Source organism: Triticum aestivum, chromosome 6B (genome assembly GCF_018294505.1).
Source record: "Triticum aestivum cultivar Chinese Spring chromosome 6B, IWGSC CS RefSeq v2.1, whole genome shotgun sequence".
NCBI lineage: Eukaryota > Viridiplantae > Streptophyta > Magnoliopsida > Poales > Poaceae > Triticum > Triticum aestivum.
This window is the reverse complement of record NC_057810.1, coordinates 10,232,938-10,252,727: the sequence shown is the minus strand read 5'-3', so window position 1 is coordinate 10,252,727 and position 19,790 is coordinate 10,232,938. Positions and strand designations below refer to the sequence as shown.

General features: G+C 42.6%; 2 protein-coding genes and 1 pseudogene across 2 annotated transcripts; 2 read left to right on the top strand and 1 right to left on the bottom strand.

Annotated features, from left to right (window-relative positions):
• The first annotated feature begins 21 nt into the window (after nucleotides 1–21).
• On the top strand, nucleotides 22–1,048 carry LOC123135389 (putative invertase inhibitor). The gene has a single exon (XM_044554442.1). It carries the CDS (start codon nucleotides 141–143, stop codon nucleotides 738–740), a length of 600 nt encoding a protein of 199 aa, XP_044410377.1. The 5' UTR covers nucleotides 22–140; the 3' UTR covers nucleotides 741–1,048.
• A 247-nt stretch (nucleotides 1,049–1,295) lies between these two features.
• On the top strand, nucleotides 1,296–2,078 carry LOC123135388 (putative invertase inhibitor). Its single transcript, XM_044554441.1, has one exon. It carries the CDS (start codon nucleotides 1,362–1,364, stop codon nucleotides 1,971–1,973), a length of 612 nt encoding a protein of 203 aa, XP_044410376.1. The 5' UTR covers nucleotides 1,296–1,361; the 3' UTR covers nucleotides 1,974–2,078.
• On the bottom strand, nucleotides 2,013–15,461 carry LOC123135390 (DNA-directed RNA polymerase III subunit 2-like; annotated as a pseudogene).
• Nucleotides 15,462–19,790: the final 4,329 nt, after the last annotated feature.

Sequence of the window (19,790 nt, the reverse complement as noted above, 5' to 3'; positions counted from 1 at the left end):
TTAATACCCCCACGCCTCTCGATCGATCTTTCCTCCTCCCTCGCTCCAGCACAACCTTCTTCCTTCCTCCTTGATCGATCGCTCCATCGGCCCCCGGTCAGAGCGCGATCGCCGGCCGGCCAGAGCAGGCGCACGCAGCAATGGGGCTCACGGTGCGCATCGTCGTCGGCGCCCTCCTCCTCCTCCTCCTCCTGGCGGCGCCGGCGGCGGCGGCGGGCGAGTGGGACGCGCCGGAGTCGTGCGCGACCCCGGTGAGCGTGGAGGCGGCGTGCCGGGGCGCCTCCGACACGCACCACGGCGTGGACTACGAGCACTGCGTGCGGTCCCTGAGCGCGGACGCGCGCAGCGCCGACGCGTCGGCCTCCGCGGGGATCCACGGGCTGGCGGTGCTGGCCACGCGGATCGCCGTCGACCACGCCGCCAGCACGGAGGCCAAGATCGAGGACCTGGCGGAGCTCGAGGCGGAGGCCGAGGGCGCCGCCTCGCGCGCGCGGTTCGAGCACTGCCTGGAGCAGTACGGCGGCGCCGCCGACCTGCTCCGCGACGCGCTGGACAACCTGCAGGCCAACGTGTACGGGCTGGCCATGCAGCAGCTGATGGCGGCGCTGGGCGCGTCCCGGAGCTGCGAGGACGCCTGGAGGGGCGCCCCGGCCCGCGCCGTCCCCGTCGCCGCCCACGACCGCGAGTACGAGCGCCTCGCCCACATCGCCATCGGCTTCACCCACGCCGCCGCCAAATGATCCATCATGCATCGTCGCCGCCGCCATGGATCAGATCAGATCATCGTCGTCGTCTTCTTCTTTGCATGGATCGGATTGGATTGGATTTCCTCGTCAGCATCATCCATCGTTCATTATTGATTGATTATTACCATTAATTATTACATATAATCAGGTGTAGTAGTTGGAACCCCATCTTCTTCTTCTTCTTCTTCTTTTTTTTACGTTTTCGATCGATTGTCCATAAAAGCGAATATTGTAGGCCATGATTTACTGATCACCATCAAATAATAAATAAAGCAATGATAATAACAAGATGAATTCACTCATCACATCTGTTTTCTTTCTGTCTGTACAAAGATGAATTTGTGTACTGTGTATCTAATTTAATGGGGATTTTTTACTACTACTACTACTACTGATCTAGAAACAAATCGATCCCGGCAGAGATTCAGATGATTTTGCCCTGAGAATCTCTGAATTTGACAGGAAGAGTAGCTTAACGGACTAGCCTTCGGTTTCAGTTGCAAGCCACAGCCTAAAACCTGCAACTCCGTCTTCCTCACACGCTTCACCAACCAGCCACACCCATTTCCTCCTTCAACCTATATCTTCCTCTCACTATATGTATAGCAGAAAACAATGTGGCCGCTACCCCCGAGTAGAGGAGGCGGAGCGAACATGTCGTCGCTACCGAGCCACATCTTCCTCCTCACCGCCGCCGCCCTCTTATTCCTGCCGCCCCCGGCGATGTCCTCCACCGGCGCCATCATCCGGCTCCCTTACGGCGACGACATCATCGCCGAGACCTGCCAGAGATGCGGCGAGAACAACCACAACGTGGACTACGCCCTTTGCGTCGCCTCCCTCTCAGCCGACCCCACCGGCCGCGACGCCGACCTCCACGGGCTCGCGCTCATCTCGGCCAAGCTGGTGCGGGCGGGGGTGGCGGGCATGGACTCCGGCATGGCAGCGCTCCGGGGCAAGGAGGCAACGAGGTCGACAAGGTGGTCCTGCCTCAACGCCTGCATAGACGTGTTCCGGGACGCCATGGTCGACCTCGACGACGCCATCGCCGCCATCGAGGATGGAAGTTATTCTGACGCCAAGATGAAGATGGCCGCCACCACCGACGCGCCAGTGACCTGCAACGACGAGTTCAAGGAGCAGGGATTGCAGCCGCCCATGGAAGGGGAGGGCCGGCGCCTGTTCCAGCACGCCGTCATCTCCCTCGCCATCATCTCATTAATCTGAACAACAGATTATATATATTGAGCAAACGTCACCAGTATATATTGCTCTATTCGGCATACATCGCTATATTCATCAAGTATGTAATGATATGACTCTTTTATCATCTAGTGCTCCATGTTGCAATCGACAGAGGAAGCATGCAGTATGTATACACATATCAAGATACCTGGTTACAGTCGTGGAAACGAACGTGCCAATGTAGCTGGCATGTTACTTAATCTTTGTATCAAGCTACAGAACTAGTTTCGCATCTCAAATATATACACCAAAAAATGCCGAGAGCTCTTGGATAAACTTTTTTACACACATTCAGCCTTCAGGAATCATGCCGGACCGGTTCGCCTCAGACGCTCCAATCACCCTTCGAGATCAACGGCCCACAATCGTGTTACAAGTCATTCTTTGGTTAATTTCAGGCGTGGCACAATGTTCATCGACTGCAGTTCCTGAAAAAGATGGCCAGGCGACACAATGAGAGTTCGTTCACCATACACGACAGGGTTCAAGCGTCCTAGAAATAATGTTTCAGAATCTAATAAGGTTTCAGAACTACTTTGTTTGGGTATGTATGGGCAACGAAAATTTCTGCAGGTTGATTTACAAATAAGGTTTTTCAGAGGTGCACAAGCAACTTGAAAGGAAATGAGGATTATCGGAGCAACAAAAAATTAGGCAAACGGACCGGCGTCATGACCTTAACTTAACTAGGAGAGGGTAAGCAAAATCCCAAGAAAACAATTAATAATGGTCACGAAAAGAACCATTCTCGCTTCCCCCTTCTGCGGTACCTGAAACAAAAGCTTGCAGGCATATGGCATCGTCACTTGGGCCATGTTTTCCCCATTTTTGCAGAATGAACAGAAGGATGTCTTGAGTTTATGGTTGTAGTAGCCCAACAAACCGCATGTTCCGCAAACCTGGAGAACGTGAGCAGCCACAAATAAGACCGTCGACAATCTTTCAGAGTTCTGGGATGCAACTACTCTTTGCTTTTGATGCCAGATTAGCCAATGAACCATGAGTATGGCTACCGACGGGACAACAACGACAACAATAGTATGCGTACTTATGCTCCTCACATGCCAACCGGCAGTCCACCCTACTGAAAGTACAACAATTTATTACCTGCACTTTATATGGGTCACTGCATAGTAGGAGACGCTCAAATATTAGCATGCTGGCACCATGCGCAATTAAGCAATCACGCTCCATCTCACCAACACGCAGGCCTATGAAGAAAAAACATATTTTAAGACAAGGAACAACATTCTCAACAGGAAACTGTAAGCTTCATACTCATTAAACCATGGGATATATAAAGGAAGATGTAAAACCTCCATTATGGCTTCGCCCTTCAGTAGGCTTCCTGGTCATCGTAACTCGTGGTCCACTAGCTCGAGCATGCATCTTATCAAGAACCTGCAGAATTCATATACATGCGGCTATTATTTACAGAGCCATACAAGAAGTTACAAATGAGATCTCCTGCAAGCTGAAAGGGCAGTAATATGACCCATTAGCTTGAATAGACCCACAAACTATAAGATTATGGAATTGCCGAGCATAAAAAATAATTAATACATCATGCAATGTTCTGACCATGATGCACTAGAATGCTGTTACTGATCTACACTATCAAACTAAGGCACTGTGCGCACCCTGGGGAATAGATCCAGGCTCATTTTGCAATATCCATAGCATCTCCTAAGAAGCAAAATAGAACGGAACAAAGAAAAATATGCCTACCATGTGCTTCAGCTTCTGATAGTAGATTGGCCCCATGAAGATATATGTCTCAAGAGGATGGCCTAAAATGCCTGAAAATGGGGGAAACGATCAGTTATTAGGAACCCTGGCAGGGCCAGGCGGCAGATGTTGCACATGAATAGCAATTTTGCATGATCAACTATCATGGTTTCTAGTTCAGTTAAATCTAGTCGACATAAAAACATATAGTTCATCAGAACTTGATATAAGAAACACACCTGAGTACAATAAATCTTTTCCATGATAGTTGAAGCCGTGCTTGACAAGAATATAGCTAGTATGCAGTGGAGACAATGTTAAAGAATGATTGAAAAACCATTCAAGAAGAATAATCATGGCAACCAAAACAATGCTATTACCCCATGTCCTCAACTTTATCAGCATTACCACTTGGTTCACCAAATGCACTGCCATAATGAAATCGACCACACGACACGCCAGCCTTCCCCCCAACAAGTTCAAGCATTTTGCCTATTGTCATACGACTAGTGAACAAACCAAGAGTCAGTCCGGCTTGAGAATACTTCCACACTAACCAGCAAAACAATATAGCTAAACAACAGTATCAAGCGAACATAATTTAATCATGTGATTGATATTAAGAATGCACATAACCAGTATATAACCTTCTTAAGGCCAGTGCATATGAGCTTGAAGACTGGATAATCCTTTGACATGTTTACAGCTTGTATCAAGTGTCACAATCACCTAGAACAAGGAATAACTATGCAAATTGATTTATTTCTAGGTATCACAATAACAACTCCACAAGTCAAGATCCCGTCGCATGAGTATCTTCAACTTTGTTCTAGAATACACATTTAAATGCATGTAGTTTTGTATCAGACGACAAAATGCGCATGATGTCTCCAGCTAAACCCACAAACATGATGTCTGAATTGTTCCACATTTAAGTAAGAAAAAAGTGTGATCTCGACAAAAGAAGAGTCAAATTTTCGTATTAGTTACATAAGACATTAACAGAAAACACCCAACTCAATGGTTGCAGTTCTAGAGTCAGAAACAACAGCTAATAGATTTAAAAGAAATCAACAACAAAAAAAGGAACCAAGCCAATATATAACCTTGGAAATCCATGGGGATTCATAATTAAGTCAGGGCATATTCCTCTCTCAGAGAAGGGGAAGTCTTCCTGCTGAATAATGGTACCACAAACACCTTTCTGTCCATGTCTGCTACTAAATTTGTCACCGACCTGGGTCACAAACAGGAAGCGAAAATTTATATTAATCGTTCCATACATGAAATTGAAGGGATTCAGCAAATAGGTCCTACCTCTGGCCTCCTTGTGTGACGGATCATACATTTAATGGTCAATTGGTCATTTGTATCTGATGAAAGTATTACACGATCTACTACAGTAGTTTCGTCATCATCACCTCGGTAAACAGCAGGTGAGTCCTTGTAATCCCTGGGTGAATAATGTTTGAAGCGACTGAGAACATATAACATTCTTGAACAGCAAAACTTTGGAGCCAAAAAATAGATGGAGCATGCTAAAAAGAAGCACAAAAAAATAACAATTGTCATCTGTCTGTTAATCTAACGGCAGGACTGTTTGCAGTATCATCAGGAATTATCTTGGGAGTTTTCTTATTCACATGGATATCATGATTGTGGATTATTCGACCTGGTGCCGCAAATCCATCTTCATCCAATGCCTGTCACAAAAAATTCCCTGGCTTTTAGGAACTGTAGTATTCAAGGTGGACTCTAGTATTATTCCGTCAAATTCAGCTAATAGGAATGGTCGGTGCTTTTCGTACCTGCATATTCTTTTTCATCAAAACACCATCTTTATCCCTCTCCGGTTTAACATTCTTTTCTGATATATTATTTCCATACTTCTGCATAGTGACCTTGTACCTTTAGGATGAGAACCAAAGATACACTATAAGAAGCAAAACAGAATAAAAGGAAGAGCAACTGTATTTGAAGCATAACATTACTTTTTGATTGCTATGCAGCGACCAAAACCTCGATCAAGGGATGATTTATTCATTACAATTGCATCTTCAATATCATATCCACTGTAACTCATGACAGCAACAGTTGCATTCTGCCCAGCCCCAAGCTTATCATATCCCACCTGAAAAGAAATGCAGTACAATATGTGATACATATAAAATTTAAAATGAGGATGGGAGAGAACGGGGCAGGTACGAACCAACTCGATTGTTTTCGTTGTAAGCAGGGGACGCTGCGCATACACCAACAAATATAGTAGAGGATCTGCCCGGAACAACTGTAGCACATTCCAAAGAAACATTATTTCACGTTAGTAGGGGAAGCAGCTTATAACAAGGGCCAGAGTATAACAGCATTGTAAATTATTTGATGGAAATATAATTAATTTATCCAGGCATGTGAGTTAGATGCTTTTCAATGGTCGAATGTGTACGCAGGTTGCAACCAACCAGGCCACTTCATGCTGCATTCTTGTGAGTGCAATGAAGCAAAAACTAATGCGGCATTAAATTGTAAAAAACAGCTCAAGCTGCTTCTTACCTGATTATATGCAATATTGCCCATTGCTTGCTTACCCATTGCGCACTGCAGATTAGAAAATGTAAGCGTGGGATTGAATGAATCATCACGTATAGCAATAATTCAAATCCTTGCCTGATAAGTGTTACGTGGAGATTGGTTATGGTGTGGATAAGGAATAAGTCCAGCCACAACTCCTAGTATAGTCAACGGCTCTATTTCAATGTGTGTGATTCTGCTTCTTTGAACATCATCTTGATTCTCATGCTCATACAATGCAATCTGTTTGAATGATATTAAACACATTATCACAAATTAAACAAACTACAAAAGAATTCAGAAGAATCATGTTATACCAATGCATTATTCTCTTCATTGACATCAAGATATTCAATCAACCCATCACGCAGAAAATCATCAAATGAGAGTATACTATCCTAGAAAGAAAGAAAATCAATTGAGGTCTGATTACAAATACACAACAAATAAATCAGAAAACATGTGATTTGCTACCCCTCAGTTGTTTCATATGATGCTCTTGGACACTTGATCTCCCCTTATCAGCGATTATAAGTGGGCGACAAACACGACCACCATCAGAGGCAATGTGAATGCAATGCTAGAAATGGCAGAAACAAGTTAGATCCAAAACATCCTTTGAGAACAAAAATAGATGCAGATCACAAACAAAATACTACCAATACAAACTCAGGGTGGAGCCTACCACAAGGTGCGTTATTTATACCATTTTGCAATTTCAGGTACAACCACAGAAAGAGCACTGTACTCATTGACTAAGACACCTAGATTGTGGGACTGAAAAATATAACCACTGTTTGCTATATGTGAGGAACCTAAATTATAAGATGAAGGGAATTATCTTCAACAATATACAGTTAGAAAGGTTGTTACAACGTACAACTTCTGGAGGGAGAAATTAACTACAAAATGATCACACGGATACTACTGAGTACTGATATTTTCATAATATTTGTGTCGCATGCCACAATCACTGTATAGCCATCAAATTGATTCCAGAAGGGAAAAACAACGCCAGCACAAACTCATTTTCTCCACACTTGTTATGTAATGAGAATGTTTTTATCAAGCTGCTAACGATTATATATCTTAAAGATCTTAGCTCTTGTTTGACCTGAAGTTCTTGTGTGTTGAAACTAGCTTGCAACAGTAATTTCATTCCTTGGTGCATAAGTCAGCGTAACAAGCTTTAACTAATAAATTCTAACTAGTACCATCATAAATAGAGATGAACAACATGAGTTTGAAGCTTCTTTCATAACTTCCAGCTCACATACCACATTAACATGCGGACATCCCTAAGATGGAATAAGTCCGCTAATATACCTAATGTACCCCCACAGCAATATGATGAGAAGCTATTCCCCCAGGTCTGGAGATGAAGTAGTGACTTACATTAATGAATTAGGTTTGATTTATTTAGCAGTTTTCCCACGAAGTGCCCCGTATTAAGTAGAATCGATTTCTGTTTTTGTTATTTTATATTCTCAAAACACACTATTATCCTAGGAATACAAATTTCATGAGCATGATGCTAGTACTCATGGTAAGCTAGTAGAAATCAAGAGAAAACAAACAATACCTGCTTCTCATTTACAAAAATGCTTACAAACTCCCCAATGTAGCCTGACCGACGCAATGTTCTCATAGAATTAGCAAATATCTGAAAAGCATCATGGATGGCTTAACGAAAACTCTAAGAAGAAATGAGAAAAAGTATATGTAAGGTTTTAAAGGAATTGAACCTGAGGTTGCCTATGTTTCCCCAGTATTAATCCATTGAACATGACCAAAAATGAACCTGGTGCATGAATTTCTTCTCCTGATAGAATTGATAAATCTTCCACACCTAGAGTATAACACTAGTACATAATGAACAAAAGTGGAAGATATAAGATTGCTCACGACTCATAGAACTTTTCATATAATGGATGCCAAGAAAGCAAGTGAAAATGAATGAAGAAAAAATTGCAGTGGGTTGCGCCTCAACAAACCAGATTTATGAGTGGGCCATCCTCTTGATCTGTTGTAACATGAGCCAACAAAGCTAAATTTTTTGTCAATCCACAAAGTTCCCCTTCAGGAGTATCGCATGGGCAAAGCATACCCCACTGTCACAAAAATAGTTACATAAGAAGCAAATGTAAACAGTTTTTAGGTTTCTGATCTTCACGTATATTCCTGTTTTTTTATGAAGTAGTAACATCTATCCTCACCTGGCTAGGCTGCAACGCACGAGGTCCACTTGTTTTCCGGGTCTTCTCAAATTGCGGTGATATGCGTGTCATGTAGCCTACAGATGCAATGTAGGATAGCCTAGAAAGAGACTGCACAGAAGCAAAAGAGAAACTTAAATCCCAAAATATCTATAGATCAGAGAAGAGGGATCAAAACTCAGAGGATTGAATGACTAGAACCTGTGATACTCCCTTTCTACTCATCCCAAATCGGCTTATGTCCCAATTTCCTGTGTTAATAGCCCTCTCCAAACCAGAGGTTATGGTAACATTCTTCTCTATTATCTGCAAATAAGTAAGTTATACATCTAAGATACTACTCCCTCCATCCCATAATATAAGAGCATTTTTGACACTACACTAGTGTCAAAAACGCTCTTATATTATGGGACGGAGGGAGTATGTCTGAGCACCCCCAAAGGGATTTTTTACATGGTTAGTGATGTTACAGCACATTTCTCAGTGTTAGAACAGCTAAACACATTCCAATATAATGTGCAGAGCAAGAATAAAAGAGTAATTAATTTTTCCGGTGCATTTTCATATTACATTGGCATGTCATTTATCAGACAATATGGTACGGAGTAGTGGCATTTCAAGGATGCAAACTTAACTCAACGTCAAATACAAGGGAGAAAGTTACTTTAAGCTTTAAGCGACATAATCTATTATGGAAGGACTGAATTACACCAGCACATAATAAGTATTGATTTGCGTTTTCAAAAAGGCATCGCTGGCTCGCTGCAATAAAATGCAAAATTTTGGCACAAGTGATCATCCAAAAATATATACCTGCTTAAAACTATCTGTTTGGGCTTTTCTACTTTGTGCGCTCATATTCTTCACAGCATTAGCATTCATTGTTTTGAACAAATCCTTCACAGAGAAACGCCATAAGTGAGAAAATCACATAATGCAACCATCAAATGAAATGATTAGAGAAAATAAACACCTCGAATAGCAGCGATAGTAGTTGACCAGACAGTTCCAGCCTCTTATTTCCTACGTAATCCTGCAACCGTGCAAATTTGGTTCATTAAATGATTCATATGTGTCTATAAATTTGCGAAGACAGTTTCGTGTGCTTGAAGACCCCTCCCAGACAGAGATGCCAAAGGCTGGAGATATGGCCCCGCGTATCAAACAATGATTTTGGTAGAGGGTAGGTGGGATGATATATAGGAGTCATTGTACAGAAGCTTCCCTAGGATTTCATAACATTACCCTGCATTACATTTAAGCGATAAATGTACAGTCTTGGCCATGCAGACTAAGAATAGGAGGTAACACAAAACAAAGTGATTTGGCAGATGATGGGTAGAGACCAAAACAGAGTTAACATGCAGTAAGTTGTCCCAGATCACAATTTATTATGACCATTGGAGTTTTCAAACTGACAGTGTTTCACTACAGAGATTCCAATACCAGCAAGATCACTCTGCACAGTCAGGTTTAGCAAGGATCAACCAGCCACCATGTGTGTTAAGCTATAATTTATATAGCCTCTGTCCCATAATATAAGAGCGTTTTCGACACTACACTAGTGTCAAAAACGCTCTTATATTATGGGACGGAGGGAGTAGTAACTAGTAAGAATCGGTCATGTTTGGTTCTGCGAGCCCCAGCTGAAATTTACACGGATTTCATTTATTATGAAACATTGCTGAAGACAGGAAAAATAACTTTCGATAGATGACTTCTTCTAGGACTCATTCATTAAAGTGATACAAGGGGAAGCTTGAACTTGCCTTATCGTCAAAAGTGTCAGCATTCAAGATTGCATCCATCATGCGCCTTAACATTACGCTAGTGTAAATGCACTTTGCTCTGAAGTTCCCATTATTGACCTACAGGTGAAATTGCCGTGAGAGAGTGGACTGGACTGACTGCAAAGCCTAGGTATTAGAGTTCCAATTATTTATCTCACCGGCACATGCGCAAGAAAAACATCACGGAGTATTGATTTTGACCGACTTTCCTGTAAGTGACAAAAGGAGCGAGATGAAGTAACCTAATTTGAATAAGAATACAACGTTGTAGCTCTATTAGCTAGTCTACACCAATTAGTTTAAGAAAGAAAAGTGGAAACTTATAGCTAACAGTATATGTCCTGAACCATACATAGGAATTAAGAGTATATGAGCTTTAGTTCATACCTTCAGATTTCCTGAATCGGGATACTTCAACTGCAAAGATAAGACGCATTCAGTACGTACAGGCAACTAAAAACAGATAAAACTTTGGTAATGGTAAAAAGTAGTAGTACCTATACACCCCCCCCCCCCCACTGGCCATGAAAAATATAGGATAAGTACAACTTTTTTACGAAGTACTCCCTCCGTTCCTAAATATAAGTCTTTCTAGAGATTCCACTATGAACCACATACGGATGTATATAGATGCATTTTAGAGTGTAGATTCACTCATTTTACTCCGTATGTAGTCCATGGTGAAATCTCTACAAAGACTTATATTTAGGAACGGAGGGAGTACGTAATACTTATTCCATAGTTGAACTAATGTAATTCTTCGAGAATGGTAGGAAGCCCCTCTAGAAATGAGAACATAGTAGAAACGTACACGACTGTTATTAGAATGAAATGTAAAATCCATAATACTACCTCAGCGGACACTGAAGAGAATGCATGACTGGGTAGTGAAGGGATCTACTCTTGCAAATCTTAGAATGCACTTCAGGAGCTATTTATTGCTCCGCAAATTGATTGGCATAATTCAAACTACGATGAAAGGTTCAAATCAAGGACGATAGTAAGACGCGCTTATCAGTTTGAAGTTTCACCTTGCCATCCATGTACTGAAGAGCTTGCTCTTGTGTATATATTCTCTCTGGGGCACATTCCTAAGAAAGTAAAAAACAAGGAAAAGGTACATACAAATATAAGATTGTAAATCTCAAGGACAAGAGAAATATTCTAACACTTGACAAAAGATTAAATGATTATGTAGTCCTTGAGATATCTCATTTAACTCAACAAACACATTACCTGAATAGATAAAAACAGGAGGTCCCCATATCTTGGATCTCGTCCAATCATTTGTAGAATCTCTTGATCACTTTCCATTCCCATGGCTTTCATAACAACCATTATAGGAATCTGCAGAATTCAAAGCTTAGAAACTGAGATTAATCCTTCCATATCAATATAGGAATCAATGGCCTTATGCACATTTGTTAAGAAGCCATCGGGTCTATGGCCAATTAAGGAGAAGGCAACTCAGTGTCTCAGGTCTTGCTCTATTTAAAGGATGTGATTGCTTAAATTCAGGAAGATTAGCTCAGTACGTCGGAAAGATATATAAATTGGAAAGTAACACTGATATGACCACTGATAGATGGGACGGTGGGCCACATGCCAGTGGCATGCCAATGTTACTTTTCAACTGGCACTATCTTGTTGTGCTCCTAAATTTCTGTCAGTATTGATTCTACAGTGGTTGGCTTAATCATAAATGATTTGCTTGGCTCAATTCTATCTATGAAGTGAAAGGACTAGAGCAAGTAAGCAAGCCTAGAAGATTTCGGCATTAATAGTCAAGAGCTTTTGATCCATCATAAAAGCTGCCTATCTAGCTGTCTCCTTCCACAACCTAGCAATCCCTTCCAGCATGACTATAATAGAGTGAAACCATGGCAAAACCCGAGGAGCCATACCACTAGGGCACCAGCCAACAAGTATTGGTACAGCGTATTTAAAATAATTAACAAAGAAGTGACTCGTTAAATACAACCTGTATTTTGTTGTGATCCTATAATAAACAAGGGGTTAAGATGAAAAAAGTCTCATATTTAAATGGAAGGAATAGTTAACACACTAACAGGATACCAAATGCGTACCAGCTTAGTAAATTGATTCAACTGTAGATAAATCTTCTCCTTCTCCATAACAACAATGGTCTTGCTTTTCTTTTGGTGTGTGCAGATGCAGTCACCCTAATCGATAGAAAACAAAAGTCACATTGTTATAATAGTCGAAGCAGAATGTGTTTAATATTTCAACCATGGTGCATTTCATACAGTGAACAAAGTGTACAGAACCCACATGAATACGAAATGAAATATCATGCGGATAAGCTGATAATCACACAGAAAGAAGCAACTTCAGAAATGGCAGGTTGGTTAGACAAGTTATTTTGCTTCAACATTCAACAAGACAATAAACCAAGTCCAAACGTGGTGATTCCGGAGAAACAAGGTATATCACATACTAAGGCAGTTGCACTAAGTGACAATACCTTTTAAATGGAGACAGCATGAAACCAATGTAACAGCATAAGCCATCGATACACTACCTTTTACTGCCACATAATTCAAGAACATATACACTATAAATTTACTATCAGTATCCTCCCCCCTTAATCATTGGTTCTCTCTTTTTATCTTCACAGAAAAAATCATATGAATATGCTATCTAATTATAACAGCTGTCTATCCATCAAAATGTTTTATTTAAAGTAAACTACCCAACCAAGTGCACTACATTATGTCGAGAATAGCCATAGACACAGGTAACTGACAAAAGATGTCTTCGCCAACAGTTTTCAAACCCTAAAAATACAAGGAACTGCTGGATGCTGATACAAAATTCTAAATGGTAAACAAAGGACACAGTAAGTTACACAGCAAAGATTATGACCTTCCTTTACTGTCGGTCTCAATAATGATACGATTCTTTGATAGTTGTTCTTGTATAAGAAGGACCTGGACATGGAAACATATCGTGAGGCATTAATAAACACAAAACCAGTTAGAAACTTGTGTGTCAAAATAGGCAGTTGGCACTGTTACTATTGTCATCCAATAGGTAGTAGCGACACGGAATATTAGTCAAGATCAAGAAAGCAAGACAACTTAGAAAATGGCATCGATGTTTTTAGCTACCTTCTCATTTCCTTTCACAATGAAGTAACCACCAGGATCAAGAGGGCACTCACCTATAGACGCAATAGCAAAACCATCAAATAACCAAAAAGATAATACGGTAACTCTGTCCAAGAAAGAATTGCATTTTCCAACAAGACCACAAATAGGCTAACCATATCTTGCTAGTTCATCTTCATCCTTTCCATTCAAAACACAGGCACGACTTCTAAGCATAATAGGCATGTACCCAATGATGGCACTTCCCTGGAGAAAATAAGGAGGGGGCTAAGTTTCTTTGGCACCAAGATTGAAAGGAGGTACTTAAGACTAGGCTGGACATGTGTGTGTGTGTGTGTCCGCGTGGAGGGTGGGGGGACATTTCAACTAGGCATTAGATGGGTTACCTGCTGTGGATATGATGTTGTCCCTCGAACTTTTGTGGTGTATTCAATACCAACGGTTACAGGAGCAGAGTAACTAAAGGAGAAAGGAAAATCTTAGGGAAGCACGACAGTTGAACATAGGTAATGGAGAACTTGTACTAATAGCACAAAGACAGGAATTAAAACAATCGTGCCACAAGATGCTCAGACTTACGTGCGATCAATAAGGCGGCAAACTTGCGGTGTGAGCGCCTCAGTGCTAAAGTCTGAGCGTATCGAGGGCACGCCGACACGTATTCCAGTGTACCTGCATCAAAGCAAACAATAGAGCACATATAAGACAACATTAGAAACACATAAAGGAAACAGTGGCTGCATATATAATATAACTGGAAAGCAGCTTCATGCCTAAGCCAAATGGATGGGTCTTCGAGCGCCTCAATACGGTCATTTGCCTTCACAATGTTCTCCATTCCTTTGGTGATGAAGTAGTTGAAGGACTCGATGTGCTCCTTCACGAGGCCTCTGACCTATGGATTCAATCAACCAGACATAAACATGTGTCAAAGCAAACGAATCGACACAAATTGAGGCATAAATCAAATGACACACATGTCAAAGCAAGCGAATTGACGCATAAACCAAACAACATGCGTTTCAAACCAAATGAATCGACGCGAATTGAGTAACCCCATCAGAAGGGATGGCCACACGGATCAACTAGAGCACAACATAGAGAAATCCAAGCCAGTTTAGTAGCACTTGCTCAGTTGTATGAATTAAATCACGCGCCACATGCAGATTAGTGCAGATTCAGAGCCGAGCAGAGCAAAGGAGTGTGTGGGCGGCATTGTCGCGATTCAAGACTAAACCATGGTCGATGCAACGCCCAATCGAACAATCCAGAGCAAACGTGGCAATTAAACAGCTACTGAGCACGCAGAATGAAGAAGAAATGTGGCGACCGGGGATCGAAGGAATAGCATACGGCACAGGTTTCGAGTGAGCCGAGAACAGGGCGCGCCGCCAATTTGGCAAGGTGGGGAACGGTTTTGACCTAGTAAATTGCATTTTCGCAGTTGAGTGAACTGGATCGTGCGCCACATGCAGATTAAACATCTACTGGACACGCAAAATGAAGAGCAAAAGTGGCACGCTTGAGCGGGAATCACAGGAATGGCATACGACACAGGTTTCTGCTCTAGTGGGAACTGGGCGCGCTGCCAATTTTGGCAAGGTGGGGAACAATTTAACCTAAATCGCATGTGTACGGACTGAATTAACGCTAAACGGATTTCCACGGGCACGAGCTGCGCCTAATCGGGCGGGCGCCGGGGCGGGCCGCGGGGTACCTGGAGGAAGGCGGGGAGGAGCGCGAACTTGTCGACGGGCGCGGCCAGCGACCGGTAGGTCGGCGGCGGTGGCGCGTCGGGTCTCTCCGCCTCGCGGCTGCGGCGGCGGCGAGGAAACAAATTGCACGGTTAGTCCGCGGCGGGGGGTCGTCGGAGGGGAAGGGGGGAGGAGGGGTACCGTCCGCGGCTGCGGTGGCCGGAGCCGGCGCCGGCGACGTCCATGGCGGTGCTGCTAGGGCTTTGGAGGGGCTCGCGAGAGGAGAGGAGGCGGCGGAGTGAGCTGCGACGACAGAGAGTCTTTTTTTTTTTTCCTGATTGAGGGGATGCGACGCCGACGCGTGAGTGTGGGAGGCGATTCATTCGCTGGGTGGCCCAAGCCCAATGTGGCAAGCGATGGAATTGATCTCGGGACATCTCCGGCCCATGGAACGCAGGAGAGAGAGAGAGAGTATTGTGAAGCCTCTCTGATTTTTAATTGGAAAACAACATGGGTCGGCCATAAACCCAGAACCCTATCCCAGCCAGACTGTATTATGTTGCTTAATTAATTCAAGTCCAATTTCAAAAAAAAGAAAGGTTTCTTGGACAGGTCGATTTGGTGCTCGGGCTCACCTGCACCCGAAATCTGAGCCTGTGGCTGGTGCGTTGGGATGGTGAAAAGTGTGTCAGATACGGCAGAGGTGGACCATGGAAAAACAAGGATACATGCTATATACTGTATGCCACAGTGCGCAACGGTGGGCCAGTTGTGTAGCTGGTGGCGTTGATCCGTGAGTGCGGGCGTCTGAGCCGTGGCTCACAACATGTGCGATGATAACGGCGTGCGCAGGGGATGCGACTTCTTGCGGCGGAGCGGCGATGGATGCCGATGGGGTGACCGGTGAGTTTCTGTACCGCAGTGCTCGCCCATGGATTTTCGTGCTTCGATGGATATCCCTATTCCCCGCCGCCGCCGCTTACTCTGCTATGATTTTCAGGGTTCCCACGCTGGGAGGAGTTCGCGAACAGCTTGGAGCAGCCAGATCCGGTCCCTCTGATGCTGCTACCGTACCGCCGCGTGTGGAAGCGCCGGCTACGTGCAGCGATTAGGGGACTGTAGCCAGGTCTAGATCCGTTCGTGACCCGTGAGTTTCCATTTGAGGTTTTACATTCAACTTCTTTTCTTCTGACTTAAGCCAGCGGCTGCAGTTTCAGTTTACTGCAAAAATGTTGACCCTGTTGGCAATGCGAAATTCAGGTGGCCTTTCCCTAGCAGATCTGGTGGCTTCTCTCCAGTTAATCGGTTCCATCTCTCCATATTACAATGAATTCAGATCTATTGCCTGTTGAATTTTCTAGCAAGTCAATTGATTTGTTGGTTTATCCATGCCTAGGACTATTGGGCGAGTTTATTTGGAAAAAAAATAGTATTGAGGCACCAGCAACAAATCACTAGTTCATTCTTTGCAAATTAAATTACCCTAGTGAATTGCATTCCCCATTTATTTGATGTTGATGTCCCCCACATGCTTTCGCTGAAACATTGATCACCGAGGAAGTGATGATGCCCTCTTCTGTTCGATTTCTCAAGTAATGTCTCATGAAGGTAGTACCAATCAATTTATTTGATTAAGTTGAGCAATTGTATTTTGCTTCTTGATTACAATTCATGCCGCAGACACATAGGGTTATTGTTCGATGCCTGCTAAGAATATGAGCTTGGTATCTGTAAGCGGGATCACTTGATTTATTTGTGGCGAAGTGGTATGCTCAAGAACTTTTTTACTTGTAGACCAAAACTGGTATAGATGATAAATGGAATATCGAATCTAAAATTCAGCACTTTGTCATTTCTTTACCTGGGATTTGCCTAGTAAGCATTTTCCACTGTTGTGATATCCACCTAGTTTAAACTAAATGGTGTCTACGAAACAAATGAAACGTATACACTAATGTCATTTTCTGTTTGCAAGGCAACAGTATGCTGGCAAAGTTATTCAGCCTGAATCTGCTCCATAGGTCTGTTATGTTGGATATGGCCCAACAAGTTTCTTTCTTAATCTTCTCTGTTTTAATAAGTTCTCTTGAAATTTTGCTAGCACTGGATGTCTAGTTGCAGCTTGTGCTGGACTACGTACAGGAAGATTATTTTTTCTGTTAAAGGCAACATTGTTGTTCAAGCCCTGCCATCATTTTCTTGAGCAAACTTCTAAGTGTTCCATTATACTCAGTATCAATTTATAAATGACAACTTCATGTAAAAGAGGAAATGCGCTAACTTATAAATGACTTTTCTGTAATTTATGCAAAAGGGTTATTTAATACTTTTTCAGAAGCATCTGGTCAACTTTGGCCATGATTTAATTTGTCATAATTCAGGTCGGTAATTCAGACTATCTCACTGGGATTATGGATTATGGTAATCCAATCCTACGAAAAAAGTGAAGTTCTCATGTCAGTTGTTCCAATGATGATAGAACTATGATAGGTTGGTTTTTGGTTTTGTGAAGCTCCCTTGTCAGTGTGAACCACATGTTACAATTCCATGTTAACCAGTTGTGAGAAACTCATAAGGTGTGTAAAGAGTTCTTCGTTGCAGTTTCTTATCATCTACTAGGAGTTTTGGTGTTCTTGTACTGGTCAACCTTGCATGATGAAAATAGCCATTTATATAGTTTGCTTCTGTTAGTAAACTTGGTTCGAAAAAACACAATCTGATAGCTTATCTTGGTCCATTTTTTGGTGTAATTTAGAGACAAGTTGAATCTGTGCTTGTACAGTTCATGTTGCAACAATGAAATCCACTCTGATGATCAGAGGTAGTGAAGATTTTCTCGTTTAAATTCATATGACAATTTATATACCAAATGCATCCCAACAAAACCGTTTGTTTGTATAAATCGCAACGAGCTTGAAGAAACCATTTTCTTTTGTAATATTACTTTAGTTGTACTGCTCAAGTAATCCCAAAAATGCATCAATTTGTTGCTCAAGTACTTTAACTAGGCTTACCATCATCTCTTTTTGCGAACCTATTTATGCTTGAAAACATGTTACAAAACTATTGTAGTATGAAAAAGTTTACTAAAATGTTGTATTCTGACTTCCTAATTGTTTTTGGTAATTTAGGCAACATGGAGCTTCCCAACCAAAGCAGTAGAGAAAAGCCAGGACCCAGGAGTGACCATTGCCTTTCATCTTGCATCTTCAGAAGTGTCGCCACCCTGGACATGATGATTTTAGAATTTAGAATTTAGTTTTTTTTTAGATACATGTCTAGGACAACCCCGCAGTTCTTGCATTTCTGGTAGAAAAAATCGTTCGTTGCAATTTGTGTTTACCTTGCAGTTCTAAAATTCAGAATTTCAGAATTTGTTGAGCAGTGATGCTCTTATTTATAATAGCTCCTCTTTTTTTGTGGATGAAAATAGCTGCTCTTGTTCTGGCACATAAAAATGTTCCAGCTTGATGGGTTGTTGGCCATGGTGGTCATTATGGGTTGTGGCATATGTCTTCTATAGCCGGATATGTGGATGGTCGCATGGCATTCTTAGATTTGGATGCCCTGCTATACGTGTAGCTCTAGCTGATGATGACGCAGACATAGCAGCAGATCGAGGAAAAAAGAATAGATAAAGACAGATTGGGTGGGTGGCAGTTAAATCCACCATGCAAGAGACGGCTCAGGCTGGCTCGGGAAAATCGTTGGGAATACACACAAGGGCACACATCCGCATGCATGCAAGCAGATGGCTACGATTTCAGGAGCAGCTGAGCCTGAGCTCAGAATCGAATATCCCAGGTTTCTTCTTCTACTATAACCATCACAAATTGAGTTTCCCATGTCAATCGACGAGAAGACAACAAACCCTAGGTCTAGCTCGAGCTATGACCGGCTATGGCGGTCCACACGGGATGCGATTGGAAGTAAGCCCAGTACCGAATGCTCGCCTTGCATGACATCAGCTATCAGAGGTGGTTGGACACGATGGAGATGAGGAAGCACGACAAGTTCACTTACTGGATCTCCGTCAGGCGTGTGATGCGGTGGCTCTGCGGGGCGTGCACCGTGGCCTACACGCTCTCGTGCATCGCTAGTTTCGCCGTGGCGGGCGCCTGCCACCTCCGGGCGTTCGGAGAGCCCACCCTACGCCGGCTGCCCCACGATGGTTGACGAGGTGCGCCCATGCATGAAATGATAATCAGCCTTTTGTTTCTTTTTGTGAAAAAAAGCAATATCATGAGTGAGCAATATCATGTCATGCCTTTTTCTCGGTAGGAAGCAATAATTTATGCACGTTGGCGCGTGTGCGTACCCTGTTTTGCTCTCGACTTCATTTCGTTACGTTAAACCGGCCTTGTGCTATAAATTTAGATGTTTTCTTTTTCATTTGGACAATGTTGTTTCTCATTTCATCATGTGATCTGCTTGATAATTAACGTGCCCAACATTTCTTGACGAACCTCATGAAAGATGGAAACGATAGGCCAGCACAAAAATTGTTCACGTAAAAAGTGTTTCGTACCATTCAAGAAATATTTTGTGATATATAAAAGAAAATACCACAAGTTTCAAAAACTATGTTTATGAAATTTTTGAAGAAGTTAGCATAATTTACAAAATGTTTAGTGCAATTTTAGAAAATGCGCATGTGTTTCAAAATATGTAT

Coding starts and splice junctions, on each gene's coding strand:
- LOC123135389 (XM_044554442.1), top strand. CDS start 141: ATGGGGCTCACGGTGCGCATCGTCGTCGGCGCCCTCCTCCTCCTCCTC.
- LOC123135388 (XM_044554441.1), top strand. CDS start 1,362: ATGTGGCCGCTACCCCCGAGTAGAGGAGGCGGAGCGAACATGTCGTCG.